Genomic DNA, 20,369 nt, shown 5'->3' on the forward strand with positions numbered 1-20,369 from the left:
TCCCAACCACTTCTCTCCTAACTGCCAAATGCCAAGCACTTCTTGTAATTTCCCTTGGTGTCTTCTGAGGGCACTGGACACCAGTCACGATTCTCGTCCTGCAGGGCCTTTTCCTCCTCAGCTTCCAGGACCTAATTTCTTTTGGCTTACCTCTTACTTCTTTGGTAGCCCCTTCTCGGTCTGCTTTTCAGGATCCCCCCTTCTCCCCTGCATCCACCTCATCCTCCTTAGACTCTCTGTGCGCAGCCACATCCCACGGCTTCAATCACCACCCAGACTCTGAGACATCTCCAGCCCAGTCCTTTCTTGAGTTCAAACCACTTCAAGAGCATCTCTACGAGATCATCTACAGCTGTCTCATGTATCACAAGTCTAAAACTAACTTCACTCCCCATGACTGCCACCCAACCTCAAATACTTCTCTTCTGGAATTCCCCAACTTAACGAAATCACCACCTACACAGTCACCCAGGCAAAAGCCAAAACTCCTTTCTCTCTTCTTTTTGCCCCATATTCAACAGATTTAGCAAAACTGTTGACTTAGTCTAAGCATCTCTGGAACCCAACCCTTCAACCCTGCTCCCTCTCTTTTCTCCCCAGATTAGAGTAGTTCATGAGGCCCCCTCATCCTCCACAGAGCTGTCAAGACAGTATGGTACTGGCACAAAAACGGAAATATAGATCAATGGAACAGGACAGAAAGCCCAGAGATAAACCCACGCACATATGGTCACCTTATCTTTGATAAAGGAGGCAAGAATATACAGTGGAGAAAAGACAGCCTCTTCAATAAGCGGTTCTGGGAAAACTGGACAGGTACATGTAAAAGTATGAAACTAGAACACTCCCTAACACCATACACAAAAATAAACTCAAAATGGATTAAAGACCTAAATGTAAGGCCAGACACTATCAAACTCTTAGAGGAAAACATAGGCAGAACACTCTATGACATAAATCACAGCAAGATCCTTTTTAGCCCACCTCCTAGGGAAATGGAAATGAAAACAAAAATAAACAAATGGGACCTAATGAAACTTCAAAGCTTTTGCACAGCAAAGGAAACCATAAACGAGACCAAAAGACAACCCTCCGAATGGGAGAAAATATTTGCAAATGAAGCAAATGACAAAGGATTAATCTCCAAGATTTACAAGCAGCTCATGCAGCTCAATATCAAGAAAACAAAGAACCCAATCCAAAAATGGGCAGAAGACCTAAATAGACATTTCTCCAAAGAAGATATACAGACTGCCAACAAACACATGAAAGAATGCTCAACATCATTAATCATTAGAGAAATGCAAATCAAAACTACAATGAGATATCATCTCACACCGGTCAGAATGGCCATCATCAAAAAATCTAGAAACAATAAATGCTGGAGAGGGTGTGGAGAAAAGGGAACCCTCTTGCACTGTTGGTGGGAATGTAAGTTGACACAGCCACTATGAAGAACAGTATGGAGGTTCCTTAAAAAAACTAAAAACAGAACTACCATACGACCCAGCAATCCCACTACTGGGCATATACCCTGAGAAAACCATAATTCAAAAAGAGTCATGCACCAAAGTGTTCATTGCAGCTCTATTTACAATAGCCAGGACATGGAAGCAACCTAAGTGCCCATCATCGGATGAATGGGTAAAGAAGATGTGGCACATATATACAATGGAATATTACTCAGCCATAAAAAGAAATGAAATTGAGATATTTGTAGTGAGGTGGATGGACCTAGAGTCTGTCATACAGAGTGAAGTAAGTCAGAAAAAGAAAAACAAATACCGTATGCTAACACATATATATGGAATCTAAGAAAAAAAAAAGGTCATGAAGAACCTAGGGGTAAGACGGGAATAAAGACACAGACCTACTAGAGAATGGACTTGAGGATGCTGGGAGGGGGAAGGGTAAGCTGGGACAAAGTGAGAGAGTGGCATGGACATATATACACTACCAAACGTAAGGTAGATAGCTAGTGGGAAGCAGCCGCATAGCACAGGGAGTTCAGCTCGGTGCTTTGTGACCACCTAGAGGGGTGGGATAGGGAGGGTGTGAGGGAGGGAGACGCAAGAGGGAAGAGATATGGGAACATATGTATATGTATAAGTGATTCACTTTGTTATAAAGCAGAAACTAACACACCATTGTAAAGCAATTATACTCCAATAAAGATGTTAAAAAAAATGTAAATCTGCTATCTTTTGCCGGTGTCGCTGCCTTTAGAATAAAGACCAAACTCCCCAGCGTATTCACATACTTCCATCTCACCTCTCACCACTTTCCCACAGGCTCCTAAGTTAGTGTCGCACCAGTGTACTTGCCCTTTCCTTCCAAACTCGTCACACCCTCTTATCCTCATTCCTTCTTACATGCTTGAAATAGCCTTCCTCCTCCTCTCTCCTTACCTTTTTTTTTTTTTTTTTTTTACTGACCAGTCAAGATTAATCACCCCAGCTAAGGAGGTAAAGCAACAGGAACTTTGATATATTGCTGGAACTTCCATGTACTTTAAATTGGTTCAATCATTTAGGGAAAACAGGTGGGCATTATCTAGTGATAGATAAGCTGACAATATATACGTTTCCACCCCAGGAAAATACCCTGGAGAAACTGCTGTATATGGGCACCAGAGTATACACATACACACACACACACACACACACACACACTCATAGAATGGGCTCAGTAGCCAAAGATGATAACCAATCCACATATCCATCAGCAAGAGAACAGACACACAGATTGTGGTATATTCATATAATGTACTACTACTATGCAGTAATGGAAATGAACAAGCCAGCTATACACAACAACTTGGATGAATTTTACAAATAACGGTGATCAAAAGATAACAAAAGAAAAGAATGCAGTAGGATTTAATTTCTTTAAGTTCAAAACTGACAAAAGTAAAACTATACTGATTAGGGATGCCTTCATCAGTGGTAAAAATATAAAGAAAAGCAAGAGTCAGGCTACCGTAACTTGGGAAGGGTTGTAACTAGGAAGGGACACAGGGAGAGCTTCTCGGATGCTGGCAATACTCTCTTTCTTTTTTTTTGGGTGGGGAGCATGCCATGTGGCTTGTGGGATCTTAGTTCCCTAACCAGGGATTGAGCCCGGGCCCTGGCAGTGAAAGCACAAAGTCCTAACCACTAGACAGCCAGGGAATTCCCAATACTCTGTTTCTTGATAGTAGTCACAAAGGTGTTCACTTCATAATAACTCACTGGGCTGTACGTGTATGTTTTATGATGTCTATAGATATGTGTTTATGATATCTATAGATATGATATGAAACACATATCTATAGATATGTGTTTCATAATTTTAAAAATTATGTCACTCTTGTGTTCACTTGTTGTATCCTGAGGCTACAATATGTTAACTTCTCATAATCCTTTATTCTTTATCTGTCTCTTCCGGTGGTTCTTAGAGAAGAATCTTTTTTTCGTCAGGTGATTTTGTTGTAGAAGCACAGTTGCCCAGGCCTCACCACAGTTCAACTGAACCAGAATCACTGGAAGGTAGCACCAGAACCTGTGAGTAAGGCTTCCTAACTTCACAGGTGACTCTGAACACAATCTCTGGTTACAAACTACTGCCTGGACTGGAAGCTCCTTGAAAACACTGACTGACTGACTGTCCCCTTCTTCATGTTACCCACACCTAGCCCAGCACCAACAGCAGGCACTCAAAAGATGTTTGTCAAAGTCATGACAAAAATGCATATTTCCAAAACAAACTTGTACGTCTCACGGTTTGGATTTGCATAACTTCTAGGTAAAACATTTGCACAGTGTAGGTGTTGACACCCAATGACTGTGAGAGGCTCAGGTCAGGCTCCTGAGGACATCATGTGTGGTCTGAGACACTCTTAGGTCATTCTACCCCATCAAAGGGCAAACTAAGGCACAGAGGAAAACAAGCAGGCTGTGAGGGCTGCCTAGTACCTACCAAGTTCTTTTTTTCACTTCACACCATCAAAGCACCAAGAGTCCATGGCATATTTTAGTCCAATAAATGCACTGTGTCTTTCAATCAATGGAACATGTGTGTGGGTGTGTATGGGTTTGTGTGTGTATTATATACAAAATATATCTTAATAGCTAAATCAAAATAATCCCTTAACATTTAAAATGTCAATTTACTGTTAGAAATTACAAATAGCTAAACGCATATTTACACAGTTGGAAGTTCCACAACAGAATGTTTTAGCCTACTTTTCTATCAGTTACTATGAAAGTCTCTTATCCACCTCTGTTAAAATACTTACATTAACTGACTAAAACCACTAATTAGCTTGTAATTACAAACTATTTTTTGACATTTACGGCAGAAAATCAGTTATACAAAATTTGGACATTGAGACTATACCTAACTCTTGGAGCAGAAGCAAGCACTGAACTTTATGGTGAAAAAGAAAACTTGTTTACAAGTCTAAAGTGCAAGGACTATTTGTAGACACATGGATGGACCTAGAGACTGTCATACAGAGTGAAGTAAGTCAGAAAGAGAAAAACAAATATCGTATATTAACACATATATGTGGAATCTGAAAAAATTGGTATAGACTGTCTTTTTCCAAAGCAGAAATAGAGACACAGACGTAGAGAACAAACATATGGGATACCAAAGGGTAAAGGGTGGGGGGTGGGATGAATTGGGAGACTGGGATTGACATATATATGATATTGACACTATGTATAAAATAGATAACTAATGAGAACCTACTGTATAGCACAGGGAACTCTACTCAGTGCTCTGTGGTGACCTAAATGAGAAGGAAATCCAAAACAAAGGGGATATATATATACATATAGCTGATTCACTTTGCTGTATAGTATAAACTAACAATATTGTAAAGCAACTATACTCCAATAAAAAAATAATAATAAAGTGTAAGGACTCATCAAGCTTAAGGAAAAGCCTCCCTACACACACACACACACACACACACACACACACACACACACAGATTAAATATGGTAACAGAGAAAAGACAAAGAGGAAAGAAAAGGAAGTATGGCTGACACTTAAGGTCTAATACCTGCAAAAATCTTAAAAACCTAAATTCCTTCCCAACTTCCAAAATAGAGAAAGAAATTACTTCCAAAGGAATGTAACCAAGGAAAATAAATTTGGGTATGTTGCATCTACAAGATGGTTTGATGTCCTTAATGAAGTACAGCATCTGTGAGACTGTCCTATCGGGTAGACAATAATGTGAATACCTCCACCTAAAGCACGTCAAGGACACATTCCCACACCCAGCTGGTTCAGAAGAATACAGGGTAAAGAAAAGACAGACTGATTACTATTCTGTTGTGGCGAACAGCTTATTGGGTTTTCTACCCAAACTGTACAGTGTGCAGAATTTAACCTTATGGGAACCAGCATGGTAACATAAAGTACACTGCTCTCACCTGGATGCTGTTCCCTTCTGTATTCATTTGGTTTATCTCTGGACCACTGCTGGCGCATTCACAAAATGAATTTAACAGCCTTTCCTACAGGGAGGGGCTGAGGACACAAGATGAGATCTTTCACCCCTAAGACCAGTGCCCCTTCAACACATCTGAAGGCAACAGGCTGAAAATGACTGTGATATCTTCCACGGAGAAAGGTGTGGAGACATTACACTGAACATCTGGATATGTAGGAAGAAGTATGCCCACAAATCCACGCTTCAGCATTGAAATTTGGGAGGAGTTAACTTAAGACCAAAGAAATTATGTAAAAGTAAAAACAAAAATGCTACTCACTAACCAAAAAGCCTTAAAGCTTACCCACTGAAAAAAAAAATTCTATCTAATCTCCATTATTTGTCTTCTTGCTGCTCAAACCTGAGCCAACTGTATCCCACAATCTACAAGCATTCACCTTGGCAATTTTAATTCTGTCCTTTTTTTTTTGGCTGCGCCGCGTGGCTTGCAGGATCTGTTCCCAGCCAGAGATAGAACTGAGGGCCATGGCAGTGAAAGCCCAGGATCCTAACCACTAGGCCACCAGGGAACTCCCAATTCTGTAGTTAATTTGATGATAAGACTCAAAATGTTTATATCATCTTATTCTGGAACATCTGAATGTCTATTTCTACATCAAGTGCAGCCAGGCCACTCCGTGCCCACAGCCTCAACTCCTTTGGCATCAAGTGGTGTAACTTTGCTGGGAGTTAATGAGGAAGAAGTGGACTTACTATATGTACAAGACATGCACAGAGAGTTAAGGCCAGAGGACATAATTTTACTCTGCGGGAATGAAGGCTTGTCAGCAGTGCAAAACTGACTCGTCACATGGCATTCTGAAATACAGCACACCAAACTCAGCGTTCAGCACCATGGTCACACTGGGAACAGTTTAGTTTGAGCAAATAGCATCTGGAGCTTTATGTTGCTATTTTGCATTTTTATTGGTTATACAGTTTTGTTGGTTTTTAGGTTGTCTTGTTTGGGTTGTATTGGTGTGTAAGAGCTATATGCATAAGTACATCTACCTTTATAAATATTTAAGTGACAATGTATTTAAAGTAATTAAGGCAATGCTGGGCTTCTGCAACTTGGTTGTTAGATTTTTACATTGTTTTTCAATTTTAATTATCCCAAACCTTGCAAAAGTTTGAGAAACACTGCAATTTTAAGGATACTGAGAAAGAGATCTTCAAACCAAAATGTGCCCATCTTACACTTGTTTGTAAGTAAACTGGGACATAATGGATATAGGGTCAGTCCTTCAGTTGGCTCATCATCTGAGTAGAGGTAAAAACCTCCCTCAACAGAGTTTCCCCAGCTTCTGGAGATCTTTGCTTAAGACCTTCCTCCCTCACCACCACCCCTCCAACCCTTTAAATCTCACTTTGAGTCTAAGAGGAAGACTTGGCTCCAGTTTTAAGCAAGTGACAATAGTGAGAATAGCTCAAAAAGATTCAGTGCAAGTGATGAAGGATTCAGAAACCAGATGTTTGTCAAAAAAGAGTAGTGATGTTTAGGGGACGGGCAGAAGGGGGAAACAGTAAAGCATGACCACTGTCATAAAATGTCTGAAGGGCTGCCATGTTGCTCCACCTGGAGTCTTACGTAGCTCCAAACAGTGGCTCTAGAATTACGGGGGGAAGTTACAAGGACGCACATTTTGGTTTCAGATGCTGAGGACCACTCCCATTTATCGAAGAGACACTGCTCATCAGGACTCTGCTAAGTGTTACAAGGTTCATGTAGAACCTTCCAGCTATTGGCCTTGATCACTAAACTAAGAAGAGATGAGTTTAGGTCAGGCTATTTCTCAAGTTCGTTCTTTTGCAGAGGCTTGATGAAGAGTATAACCAGTAGTAAGTTTCCATAACTCCTTTTTCTTTTCCTGCTTCCTTAAGGGATGAGGTAGAATACTGTTAAAAGACCAAAATAATGGACAAGGATATTGGGGAAGAGAGCATCAATCCCTGCCTTTCAGAAATAATGACATTGTTATTACATAAAAATTAACAAAGTAATCTGAGGTTTGTAAAACATTACACAGTGGAAGAAGAAATAAATCAATGACAATTTAAAAACTTCTATTGTGATACATTTTGGTTGCAAGTGATTATAATTTAACCAACATATAAACAAATGGTAACATAGTAGGTCATAATTGTAGATTATTTTAGTTATGTTGAGACGTCAGTAAATGTTATAGTGTAATCAAAAGTACTAAAGTTGATCTCACAAATCAGTATTTTCCCATTCCTTGTCTTGAAGGTAGTAGCTTCTGACAAATTACAATATGGATAGTCTACTGCTTCAGGCTGCAAGAGATATGGCAAACAGGGTAAAATAGCCTGGATTAGAGCAAAAATTATAGCATGTCAATGAATGAAAGAGTATCTAAATTCTAGCCTTAAATTATATTTCCAACTCGTAGAATTTAAAAAGTATTGTAGAGGGACTTCCCTGGTGGCACAGTGGTTAAGAATCCGCCTGCCAATGCAGGGGACACGGGTTCAAGCCCTGGTCCAGGAAGATCCCACGTGCCATGGAGCAACTAAGCCCGTGTGCCACAACTACTGAGCCTGTGCTCTGGAGCCCGTGAGCCACAACTACTGAGCCCACGAGCCACAACTACTGAGCCCACATGCCACAACTACTGAAGCCCGTGCGCCTAGAGCCTGTGCTCTGCAACAAGAGAAGCCACCACAATGAGAAGCCTGTGCACCGCAACGAAGAGTAGCCCCCGCTCTCCACGACTAGAGAAACCCTGCGCACAGCAACGAAGACCCAATGCAGCCAAAAAAAAAAAAAAGTATTGTACAATGCAGATTGTATTTAAACTATATGTGAAATAAATTTTCTAAAGACAATGCTTAAAATAAGAATGCTAAAAGATGAACGAAACTAAGTCTTAGCTACGTCAGAGAACAAACTCAAAGCAGACGCTGAAAATATTAGGGGGCTTAGAATAGTCCTGGGATTTAAACATACATTCAAAATAAAGGTACAAAAATTTGATTATGAAAGATGTCCAAAGAGAAAAATCACGTCAGGCATCTCAGACACTAGTGAAATTAATAAATTGTTAACATACTAATATACTGCATCCCTTTTTTCTTGAATAAAAACTTATTTCAAAACTGAAATATGAAGGGGCAAGGAATATTTGCCTTTTGCATGACCTTATTTGACCTCTGCAAATCTAGCCAACTGTCCAGCTGGATGTCTTAACTAAGAAAGATTTTTTTAAAAACCAATATCCACCTATTCCCACCTATCAAAATACCTTATATATGGCACAAAAGTAAAATTAATCATCAAACATCAAGTGCCAGAAGTATTTATTGTTAGGATAAATGAATTAACAAAATGACCATGGTCTCAGCCCTGAGTGGGCCTGTACATAATTTTCCCTTTCCTGAGAAGATTCTATGGGGAAGAGCCTCCTATAGGTTATTGAGGGTTTAAGAACTCCATCTAAACCCAGGTAACCACATTCAATCACAAAACCTGGCCAACGTTTAGAGACATGGAGCCAGACAGATCATTTCTCTTTCCCACTTCCAGAAGCATTTCCCAAGATCACTGAACTTTAAAGGGGAAGCAGCCTTAGCAATTACCTAACCTTCCTCATTTTGCAGATAAGGAAACCAAAGTCAAGCAAGACAACTCTGCAGAATTTGAATGCAGAGACCCTACTATGATGGTGTATAGGATAATGTATGGTTCATTTCAGGAACCATACACAAAACATCCTAAAACTGTCTTTACATCTGCAGTGACCGATGAACTACCACCATCTTCATTTTCCAAATATAAATAACTAACAGGTTTGGCTGCAGCGGTGATGCAGCTCTAGATTGCTGATACATGACCTATGCACACTTCAGGGGTCAGAATGGACCCCATCTCACAGGTGGTAGAACATAGCAGTTAAGAATACAGAAGTTGAAAGGCCAAGGAGAAAGGCCTCAGGTTCCAGCCCCACCTCTTCTGACTGGTACAAGGGGACAATTTCTCTATCCTCTGAGTCTCAGTCTCCCCAGCTGCAAAATGGGGAAGACAATGCAGCCATATTCCATAAGGGATAACAAGGGTGAGATAAAACACAAAGTATCTCACATAATGATTGCATATAAAACATCTAAAAAATGGTAGCAATGTTGAGAAGAATAGGATCCCTAATCCTTAGGGTAATGGTTTACTTTATCAATAGAAGAGACAAAAACAGAAGTGGTAGGAGCATGGGCGAGTAGGGATGAGAAGAGACCTAGCCAGGCAGTACATACCCAGAGAAACTCCCCTGGCCCTCTCTACAATGAAGAAAGCAGTTTGACAATCACTAGTCAAGGGAATATCTAGTTTCCCTTATTTCATATGACAGGGCCATAAAATGTCCATTTCCATAGTTTAAAACCTCATGAAATAGTGATCTTTTCTTATAACTACCAGTGTATCATTCTGTCTGACCCTCATCTCATAAATGCTCTCCCAAGTATTTCCCTTCTTCCCCCAACCCTTTAGACTTCTTTATTCTGCAAATGAAAATTTCTCTTCCCATTACCTCTGGAAAGAGCTTATTATGCAGCTGCGTTATAGCAGACCTGAGTTCCCCTGTTTTGAGGAAATGAGAAGAAGAAAACAATCAGATTTATAGAAGCAAGTACTGAGGAAGAGTCATTCTCTCCACAGCGATGAGTCAGCAGAGCATCTCTGATTTATCTGGACTATAATCCAATTTTTCAAAATACATATTTTCACAAATACATAGAAACAACCCTATTCAAACTTAATTCATACAAAACTTCCCTTGACAATCAAGAGACTTAGAGGTAAAGTCACTTCCTGGGCTATTTATTTAATGAACATTGTGTCCAAGATCCCTAACCTCACGACATGCTTAGTCTAGTGCAAAAAACAGACCCAATATACCTGTAATTATAAAGGTAAGTGTTACAATAGAGGAAAGGAAAAATGCTGTGATTAAGCAAATGGCAGAGTTCTAAGCTTGACCTCAGGCCTTGGTTCCAACATCTGTTCCTCTGGCAATCCTTTTCCATTGTCCTGGCCAGTGTGGTCCTCCTGCCCCACCTCATTACCACTTCACTTACAGCCCTGCAGCTGGAACCACCGTGTGTGTGTGTGTGTGTGTGTGTGTGTGTGTGTGTGTGTGTGTGTGTGTGTGTGTGTGTGTGTGTGTGTGTGTGTGTGTGTGTGCGTTCACTCTCTCTCTCCCTCTAGAATGTGAGCATTCTAGAACTGTACCCCCAGCACCTGAAACGACAACTATGCTCTCAATCGACAACAGTTTGAGACCAATGCCCCTGAGGTCTGGGAAGAGATTTCATAGAAAGATGATATTTGAAGAGGGTCTTGGATCTAGGAGGATCTAGGAGTCTGCCAGGTAGAGAAGGTTTTGCAGGCTGATGATTCAATGTTAAACTGCTGTGTCCAATCATCATGCTTGCCTTATATAAATGTGTACTGCTTTATGACTACCATGTGCAAATACCTTACATCTCACGGGTTTATGTTGCCTTCCTCACTGTAACAAGTTCCAAGAGCTCAGTTTCTATTATTACTCTAAAAATCTATCATTCAAGGGGATAAAAACTATAATCTGAGTTCTTATGCATTTTTACTTAAATGTTAACTTAATTTTTACTTAAATGTAAACTCATTTTTACTTAAATATAACTGTCACCATATTTTGGTTTAACACTTTCAAAGAGACTGAATAACCAAAGAGATTCAATAAACTAGGCTTAGTAGGAGAATCTCAAAAACTTCAAATGCTTGATTTTCTTAGAACTTTATTTTTCTTAAATTCAAGTTAATTCAAGCTAATTTTCAAGTTAACTTAATGGAAGTTTTCAAGTTAACTTAATGGAAGAATGGAAGTGTCACCTGTCAAAATAATCAAAATTCTCTCACATGCCAAAAAATCCAATCAGTTTATTTATTGGTGACTGAGAAGTAAAAGGTATAAACAACATAAACTGACATATTACTTTGGAATGAAAGAGGCAGAGACGGGTAGCTCTTAATTTTTTGGCTCCTGTCAAACACTTCATCAGAGGCATATACCCACTCCCTGCTGTGTAGGACATTTGCAGCTTTGTCGATTTTCCGGAAGAGAGGTTCTGGGTAGGGAAAGGCAGCCCAGGCCATCAGACACTCAATGAATAACCACTTAGGCAGGGGAAGGGTATATACTTTTAGACCAGAAAGGATCTAACTTAGGTGATCTGCCAACCTCTCTTTCAACAGAAAAGGTCACTAAGGCTGAGAACAGAGGCGAATTTTTCTCAAATCCACAGAACCTAGGTACCCCAACTTGGTCACACATTGTTTCTACCGTCCTTGGGCATCTCTCTTTGGGACATCAAAATAATTATAGCTTAAATGTTCTGAAGAAGAGAACACTCACGGAAAAAAAAAAAAACTAAGACCGAGAGTTCTGACTGAGAACTTAGGAAGGTGCCATCCAGACATCTTCAGCTGTCTATCAGAGATGTGACACGGTTGGCTGGCTCATGGCTTCAGACAGCTCAACCTGATTTTCCCAGTACTGACTGTTATGACTCACAGTCCTCCTTTGAGAGGAGGTCCCCATCCAGTTGTAAAGACTAAACAGGATTACAGGGACGCACAGCACCAACTCATTGAAATTAATGCAGCAAGGGGAGCTAAAACAATAGGGCTCAAAATGCCTGCTGGTTTAGTGTAGCGCAGGAGTACCAGCCTACACCTGAACAGTCTTTGGTCTCCAGAGACTCTCAAGGGCAGAAGAAAAAAATCTGGGCCATGCAAATTTCTTTTGTCATCTGAGTTCAAAGGGACTGAGGCTCTGAGTGAGTGTTCATGCCTAGCTATCTTGAGTCATCGCTTTCTATTCTCCACTGAAAACATTTTAGGAAAACAACGTTTTGGGAAAAATAATTTCTCCTAAACTACAAGTTGCATGGAATGGAAGAGGCAAATGAGAGATCAGCTGAACATAATGGTATAAAAAAATACTATCAGAGAATCTTTATTAAAAATGATGAACTAAGATGAAACAGTCAATTTTGACAACATGGGAAATACCACAGACCTATTTTGACTGATGCAAAGAATAACTTCACAGGTAGCTGGTTAGTTCTTCTGCATGATAAATCTGAACATTCGAGTACACAATTTTAACTAAAAGTTGAAACTATTTAAATTCTTGAAGAGTTGATAGTAAACACTGATGGTTCTTTTCTTAAAAACCGCCTAGAAACAGGGTATTCCACTCACTTTGTGGGAAATTCAAGACTTAGACAAAGATCTATTGTCAGACAGAATGCCACTATGACAAAAGAAGTGCTCAAATTTTCTTCTTTTGCAGTATTTGTAGTATATTTAATAAAATGTAATTTTATTGTATTTGAAACAAGTGGGCAATTGGCCATACTAGGGAAACATTTCCATGGTGCAAATATTTGTGTTCTATCATTATTTTTCATATTGTGGTGTAATTTGGACTCTACATATGCTTATGGTTCCCCCTCCTCCACAAATCAGTGAATGAATGATTCAAAGGATATTTATCAACCTTCAATTTATAGTTGAACCTACAGTTTGAGAATTAGACTCAGTGGACCATGCACCACTTGGGCAATAACAAACTCAATGTACAATATGTGCTCTCACTTAATATGCATAATGGACACCTTGACCATCTTCCCTAGGATCATGTTCACCTCTGGAGTACATTCATTTCATGTAGCAAACACACTGTTAAAATTACTTCTGAGAAGGATATTAAAACTACTGTCCCTCCTCAGACCACACCAGGCACAGTATCCCAAGGGCATGTGAGTAATGAGTGTTTAAGTAAAAAAGGCATTGCCTTGATCCTTCCACAGAGCTAGTAATCTACCTTTGGGTCAATCAGAAAATTCATTACTCAGTTTTGAAATATCTAAGCAAATGTAGCTTTTAAGTATGTAACAGGATAAAGCAAAACCTCCTCCGGAAGCCTTTAAAACCAAAACACTCAAGTGAGCAGGAGAATTTGTGAAGTCTCTCTCTCTCTCTCTCTCTCTCTCTCTCTCTCTCTCTCTCTCAAAAGACAACTTAGTTTTGGCTGGGTCCTCATCTAGCCAGGGCAGGGAAGACTTTTGGTAACAGTGACTAAATAGAATCTCAACCACTTTCACGACTCCGCAGTGTAGCTACATCAATTTATTAAAAGTGAATTGTAGATGAAAGGCCATATACTGCAAGTCCTGTATGACAAGGCATGTTGCTTAAGTTTCCCCATGTGTAAAATGGACAGTGTCTTCAGAACATAAGAACATGATGTGCTAATATAAGAAAAATAGTTGGCTTCAAGTTCAGTTTCCTTCCCCTGCCAAGCCAACATTGCTATGGCTACCATAGCAATATGTGCCATTTGCATTAAGAAAGATGCAGGAGAGCAGACTGTATATAAACACACAGTCAGCACATACTTGGGTTCTGTCTGATCTTTATGGGTGGTGTTTAGTTCTGGATATAGGTTCTTAACTACTAGTAATGCTTTCTCTCCCTGAAGTGAAAGAAGAGTAAATACTGCAGGAATTCAAGGATGACACAACATACAGCCAAGCAGTCCCTTCGAGTCAAGCATGGTTGACACCCTAGGCCTAATTTATAAGGGGCCCCAACTGCTGATTCCAATGGCCTTTGTCACCCTAACTAGCTACTTTCAGTAGGGGAGGATGCAGGAGAGATTGACCTTGATTCACCTCATTATCAACCAAACGTGGAAAACCCTTTAGCACAACGGTTCTCAATCTCTGCAGCACATTCAAATCTCCTGAGGAGCTTTGAAAACTCCAGATGCCCCGACCACACGCCAAACCAATTACATCCAAGTATCCGGGGATGGGACCCAGACACCCATATTTCTTAAAGTCCCCAGTGATCCAAGATGCAACCAAGGTTGAGAACCACTGTCTTGGATCGCCCCTCCTGACCTGATGGAACTTCTGCTGCAAGGCAAACCAGGAAAGCCAACCTAGAGTGTTTCACAACCACGACTTCTGAGTAAAGCAGGTGCAACAGGGTCCTGAACACTGAAACACAGGTGCCGGCACTGAGCTCCACACAGAGGGCTGAACAGACAGCTTATGAGCTAAAGGGTTACCCAGATCCTCACGTGAGACTTTGCACTTCAAAAAAGCAAAAAACAAAAGCAAGTCCGCCAATCTTAAGAGATGTCACCAAATCCCGTTAGGATTTCTTTCTTTCTTTTCTAAGGCAAATCTTTTGGGAAGGACAGTCAGAGTATATGTGGAAGCGCGCCCCACCCATAGAGCCTGCGGAAAAGAAGACAGAGCCGCACAACTCCTGCGGCCGCCTAGAAAATCCCCCGCAGGCTCCCCCAGCGCCGGGAGTGCGCGTGCACCTGTCGGCACGCGGGGCCGCACCTGCCGCGCCGGGCCTTCCCTCCTACCTTCCAGCAGCTCGTCCAGGCTGGTGACCTTCCGGCTGCCATCGATGGTGTAGATGGTGCGGACACCCTGGGGCAGGTTCACGTTGTCCGACAGGGAGCGGGTGAGCTCCATAAGCAGCGCATCGAAGGACCGGAAGCGGTCGCCGGAGATGGCAAACACCAGGCCCTTGAAGTAGCGGTCCCCATTCCGGTAGAAGCGCGCCTTCTTGGCCTTCTTCTCCGAACTCAGGGCCTGCAGGGTCCGCGTACGGTAGAAGCTGCAGTGGGCACTGTGCGCCGGGCTGGGGATGAGCCCGTTCCCCTTGGGGCCGGAGCTGCTGCTGCCCCCGGAGGAGCTGGGCGCCCCTCTCCGCGACCCCGGCCGCGGCCTTTTGTCCCGTTCCTCAAAGTGTTCCAGCTCGATACTCCTGGTGCTGGCCATCACGGCTGCTCCAGGGGCGCCCCCACGAAACACGTCCCAGCCAAAGCCTGCAGGTAGCCCAGGGTCAAGGCGAGCACCGGCTCAGGGACGTCTAACTGCGAGCAGCCTCAGAGCGCCGGGTCACCCAGCTCTGGCATCCCGCCCTCTCCTCGCAGGTGGAGCCGCGGAGGCGCCGGCCGGCCCGCGCTCCCCTAAAAGTGGCCGCAGCGCCGAGCTGCCCAGCTCATTGTCCGGCGCGCCTCGCTCTGTCCCTCCCGCTCGCCGGGGAGCCCCACGCCCCCCCAGGCGCCTCCTCCACCCGGCCACGCCTCACAACTCCCTCCCGGGAGCCCGCCGGCCGCCGCCAAGTTGGGCCGCCCGAAGCTCGCCCCGGGCCCGCGGGCGCGCACAAAGCTCGGGCGCCCGCCGCGGCTCGCGTCCGCCCGCCGCTCCCGGGAGATCCGAGGGGAAGGAAGGAAGGGAGGGGGAGGGGCCGCGAGCGTGGGAGAGGCGCCGCTGGGGCGTCGGCCCGGCTCCGGCCCCGGCCCGCTCACGAGCCCGGCCCGAGGCCCGGAATGCCGCGCCGCCGCCTCGCTCGCCTCCAGGCCCTGCCCGAGGGGCGGCGCGCGCTGGCTGGGGCCAAGAGCACGGTGCAGGCCAGTCCCTCCCGGAGTCTGGCCCTAGCGGGAAATAACGCAGCCCGCCTCCCCCGCAGCCGGCCGGCCCGGCCCACCCGCGAGCATCCGCCCCCGGGCCCGACCGCACCGCCTGCCCAGCCCGCTGTCAGGGCTGGAGGGGGCTTCTTGCTCCCCGAGGGATGCCAAACCCCGGAAGGAGAGAGGTGGGAGAGGAGGCTCTGCAGCGCGAGAAGATCGGCCCCTCCAGGGTACTAGGCGGCCCCGCCCGCCTGACAGCCCCAACCCCGCTCCGCGCGCTGATGGGCGCAGCCGCGGCGCGCGCTCCTCCGCCTGGGAAACGAAACCGCGCAGGTCAAAAAAACTACAAAGGAAGGAGATTCAAGGGCAGGGATCACATCCCTTAGCCAGCCTCCAAATGAGGAGCCGAGGCTAAACTAGGGCAGGAACCTGAAACATGGCATTGAATTGGGGCACACTATTTATTTTTTAAAAGGAAATCTGGAGCTTTATTTAAAAATCCTTTGATAAAACAATTTCCGTTGCAGATTCGCTAACATGGTTCGTTCAGTAACTTTGAATGTGTATGATCGGAAGTTATTGTTTTTTGAGGAATTTACTTAATTAACAAATATTTATTAAAGCATGCAGTGTGCCAGGCATTGTCTCCGTCGCTGGGGATGCATTCGTAAACAGAAAATCCCTGCACCCCACCCCCCCTTACATTCAAGTGATGTTTATTGTTGTCAGTTTGAGCTTCTCATTAAGTAATAGGTCTAACATTTGTAAGCACCCATCATACTCGAAGTCTTAATTTAGTAGTGCCTGGTCAACAGTAAAAGCATATTCCCCAAAGGATTGTGAGAAATATTAGTTACTTCCCTTTTACCATTAGGGAAAGATGAAACTAAAAGAAGTTTGGTCCAAGTTACCCTGAAACCTTAGGTTATTCACCACCTGTTCTCTGAGTGGCCCTAGACAGCAAATCCAAACCGACCTGTAAGGTAAGAACATGGATGCTTTTCTTGGAATGAACTAAATCCTGAAGAGTATGAATAAGAGAAGGCAGAGATATATGCAGTAGTTCTTCAGCAACTGTGAAGCTGCCCTGGCATGCAGTGCCCCAGAAGATTCTTGCTTAGTGCTCCATAGTTCCCCCAGGGCAGTCTCAGGGATACACCTGGGCATACCTGACTTCTAGAACCAGGACTGGAACATGCTGGGAATTCAGGGCTGATCTGAGGCTTCAACATAGTTTTCCAGGGGAAAAACTGTGAAATATAATTAGGTCCATGGCCATAATAGACCTTAACACAGACCAATTAAATCAGAACTTCTGGGGATGGACTTCTCCAACAGTAGTTTTTGGAAGTGCTTCTAATGCACAGCCAGCGTTTCCAACTATAGGCTGTAACATGAGTATTCAAACAGATCAGTGCTGCTTCTCAAACTCTGATGTATACTTACATGTAGTAGGGGAAGTCTCATAAAAGGTAGATTCTGATTCAGTAGGTCTGGGGTGGAATTTGAGATTCTGTATTTCTAATAAGCTCCCAGGTAATGCCAATACAGCTGGTCTTGGTACAACACTTTGAGAAACAAGGAACTAAATGGCAAATTTCTTGAGATAAGGCCTCATTAAGTACTAGTAACTGCAGAGCCTTTCAACTTTGTAAATGGCTTAAAATGGGTGTGTTCATTTGTGTTGCTCTTACTCTTTCTTGAAAAAAAACCCACTTTGTAATCTATTGCTGTAGTAACAAATTATCCCACATCTAGTGATTCAGGACAATAAACATGTATTATCTCAGCAGTTTCTGTGGGTCAGGAAGCTAGGAACAGCTTCCCTTGCTGTCTCATGAGACTGTAATCAAGACATTGATTGCGACTGCAGTCATCTGAAGGTTTGGCTGGTGCTGGAAGATCTAAGATGATTGGTAGGAGGCCTAGGTTCCTGGCCATGAGCACCTCTCTGTAGGGTCGCTTGAGTGTTATCACAACATGTCAGCTGGCTTCCTCCAGAGCAAGCTCCCAGAGAGAACATGGTGGAAACCAAATGTCTTTTATGATGTAGGCTTGGAAGTCATACACTGTCATTCCTGCAATAGCCTATGTAATCTTACACAGGTTGGCCCTGTTTAATGTGAGACCAGACTATACAAGGATGAGTACCAGAAGCTCATTGAGGTCACCTTGTAGGCTGGTAGCACAGGTTCAATCAAACAAGCTTTAGGACATAAACACATTTTCTCACTCAAAGATTTCTGATAAAAGATTTCACCCTTCTTAAATAGTGAATACAATGATATAATATGCCAGTATTTTAGCATGATTCCCAAACATTATACCCCTAAGTTAACAAAGATTACTGCTTTTCAAGAGGGGCTGGGGGAGAAGAGAAAGTATTTCCAAAGCTGTTACCTAATTTTAAAAATCATTTTGTTCCTGCTCTTTACATTAATTTGTTTGAAGAACTTAATCTCTGACCTTCATATAAGAACTAAGATGCAATCACCTTTCATAAAATAGTTGCTTAGTGAATATGGTATATATCAAGACCCAGCTGGCCAAAATTTGAAGATAATTAGGGCAGAAAAAAATTAGTTTCAGCATTACAATTCTAATGCCAACAAAATTTGAGGGTTCTAGGTAGGCAGGTATTAATTTGGGTTGTTACTTCATGACTTAAGGTTTATAGAGCCAAAACAAATTCTCTCCTTTCACGGGGTTGCAGAATGTGCAGAGTAAGATATTTCAACTGGCATGCCCTTTGCTGAGATGCCCCCTTTCTTTTCTAACCAAGAAACACTACCTGGGACTTCCCTGGTGCTCCAGTGGTTAAGACTCTGTGTTTCCACTGCAAGGGGCACGGGTTCGATCCCTGGCCGGGGAACTAAGATCCCACATGCCGCACTGCACGGGGCGGCCAAAAAAAAGAACAAAAAGAAAAAACACTATCTGATTTGCTAATCATTCATCCTTCCAGAGATGATCTACTTCTCCTTGGTGATTGCCTACTCTGTCTTCCAGGTCATGATTTTAGGGGCTTTATTAGGAGCGGCTGGCTCTACTTCTTTACCATCTGGAAGCCTGCCTTGACCATTGCTCCTGTTGGTTGTGAATTCTCCATACCGTTTCCTAACCCCTCTTAGTCTAACAATTATCTGAATAAAACCTGCCGTGCAGAGAACTTTAAAAATGGCTTCATCTCTATGCTACAGAGAATCCAAGAATTTCAATCCAAAATCTCTTCTCCATTTTTTTTCTTTTTTTTGCAGGATTAGAAAGGACTCCTTTCTGCTCTTGATATATAATAATTTTAACTTTTTTTTTTTTTTTTTTTGTTTACGCGGGCCTCTTACTGTTGTGGCCTCTCCCGTTGCAGAGCACAGGCTCCGGACGCGCACGCTCAGCGGCCATGGCTCACGGGCCCAGCCGCTCCGCGGCATGTGGGATCTTCCCGGACCAGGTCACGAACCCATGCCCCCTGCATCAGCAGGCGGACTCTCAACCACTGCGCCACCAGGGAAGCCCGATATATAATAATTTTAAATCGCAAAGTATCTAGTTCACGTGAAAACTTTCTTGATGCTATCCAAGAGGGATCTTCTATAAACCACTTGGGGCAGAAACATTCAACCAGGCTTGAAGGAAAGGTAATTAATTGTTCTTTGTTCTCTATACTTCTCTTCAGATTTCACAGATTAGCAATACAATTTTATGGCTGCCTTTAGCCAAGTGGTAACTCCCTCCCCCAGCCCCCTCACTCCCCCATCTCCACCTTGATTAAGAAATACCATAACAATTTTTATTTGGCATAATTTGTTTAAATGAGATTTATTTATTCCATACTTCCTTATGGAGCTTTACCTAAGAAACTTGCGTTGAACATCTCCTGGTTTTGCTTCACGCTACTTCACTTCTCAAATGCATTGGCTAGTCTTCACTTTTGGCCAGAACCTTCTGCTTTTAGAGGCAGTTTTCCAGCTACTCCATTACTTATTACATAAAGGGTGCTTACAAACGTTTTAGACTGCACCGTGCTGAGACTTTCTGCTGTCTCATGTTTTCATTTCTGTTCACTGCGTGCCAAGCGTTTCTCCCAGAAGCAAAAGTGATGAAACAACTATTTTCAGTGAAAGGGCCCAGTGACTATGAACTTGAATTTTTGAAACTTAGCATTATTTTTTATTTCATAATCTTTAATGGTTATAAATTCTAGTGTTTTCTGTCGCACTTTAACGGGAAAGAGTATAAAGCCAGGAGGTTCAGAAAGAGACTCTCTACCCCTATCTACCCCTAATCTGCACCCAGACTGGAAAAAGATTCAGACGAACTGTTCTCTCATTTTTTGTTTCACCTTGGGAGCTTTGCTGTCCTTTACAGCCATGATTCTTGAAGCA

At 42.9% G+C, this 20,369-nt stretch overlaps 1 protein-coding gene across 6 annotated transcripts in view; it reads right to left on the minus strand.

Moving 5' to 3' along the window:
- Positions 1 to 16,154, minus strand: part of DCLK2 (doublecortin like kinase 2) — a 157,619-nt gene extending 141,465 nt beyond the window's left edge. For all 6 annotated transcript variants that reach the window (XM_022599727.3, XM_022599726.3, XM_022599725.3 and 3 more), the window contains exon 1: positions 14,932 to 16,154. In XM_022599727.3, the coding sequence (XP_022455435.1) occupies positions 14,932 to 15,352 (421 nt within the window). In that variant the 5' untranslated portion in view covers positions 15,353 to 16,154. The remainder of the gene's footprint in view (positions 1 to 14,931) is intronic.
- Between the last annotated feature and the right edge of the window lie 4,215 nt (positions 16,155 to 20,369).

The sequence above is a fragment of the Delphinapterus leucas genome, chromosome 5, assembly GCF_059928025.1.
Source record: "Delphinapterus leucas isolate spDelLeu-1000000601 "Yukka" chromosome 5, BTC_Dleu_Yukka2, whole genome shotgun sequence".
NCBI lineage: Eukaryota > Metazoa > Chordata > Mammalia > Artiodactyla > Monodontidae > Delphinapterus > Delphinapterus leucas.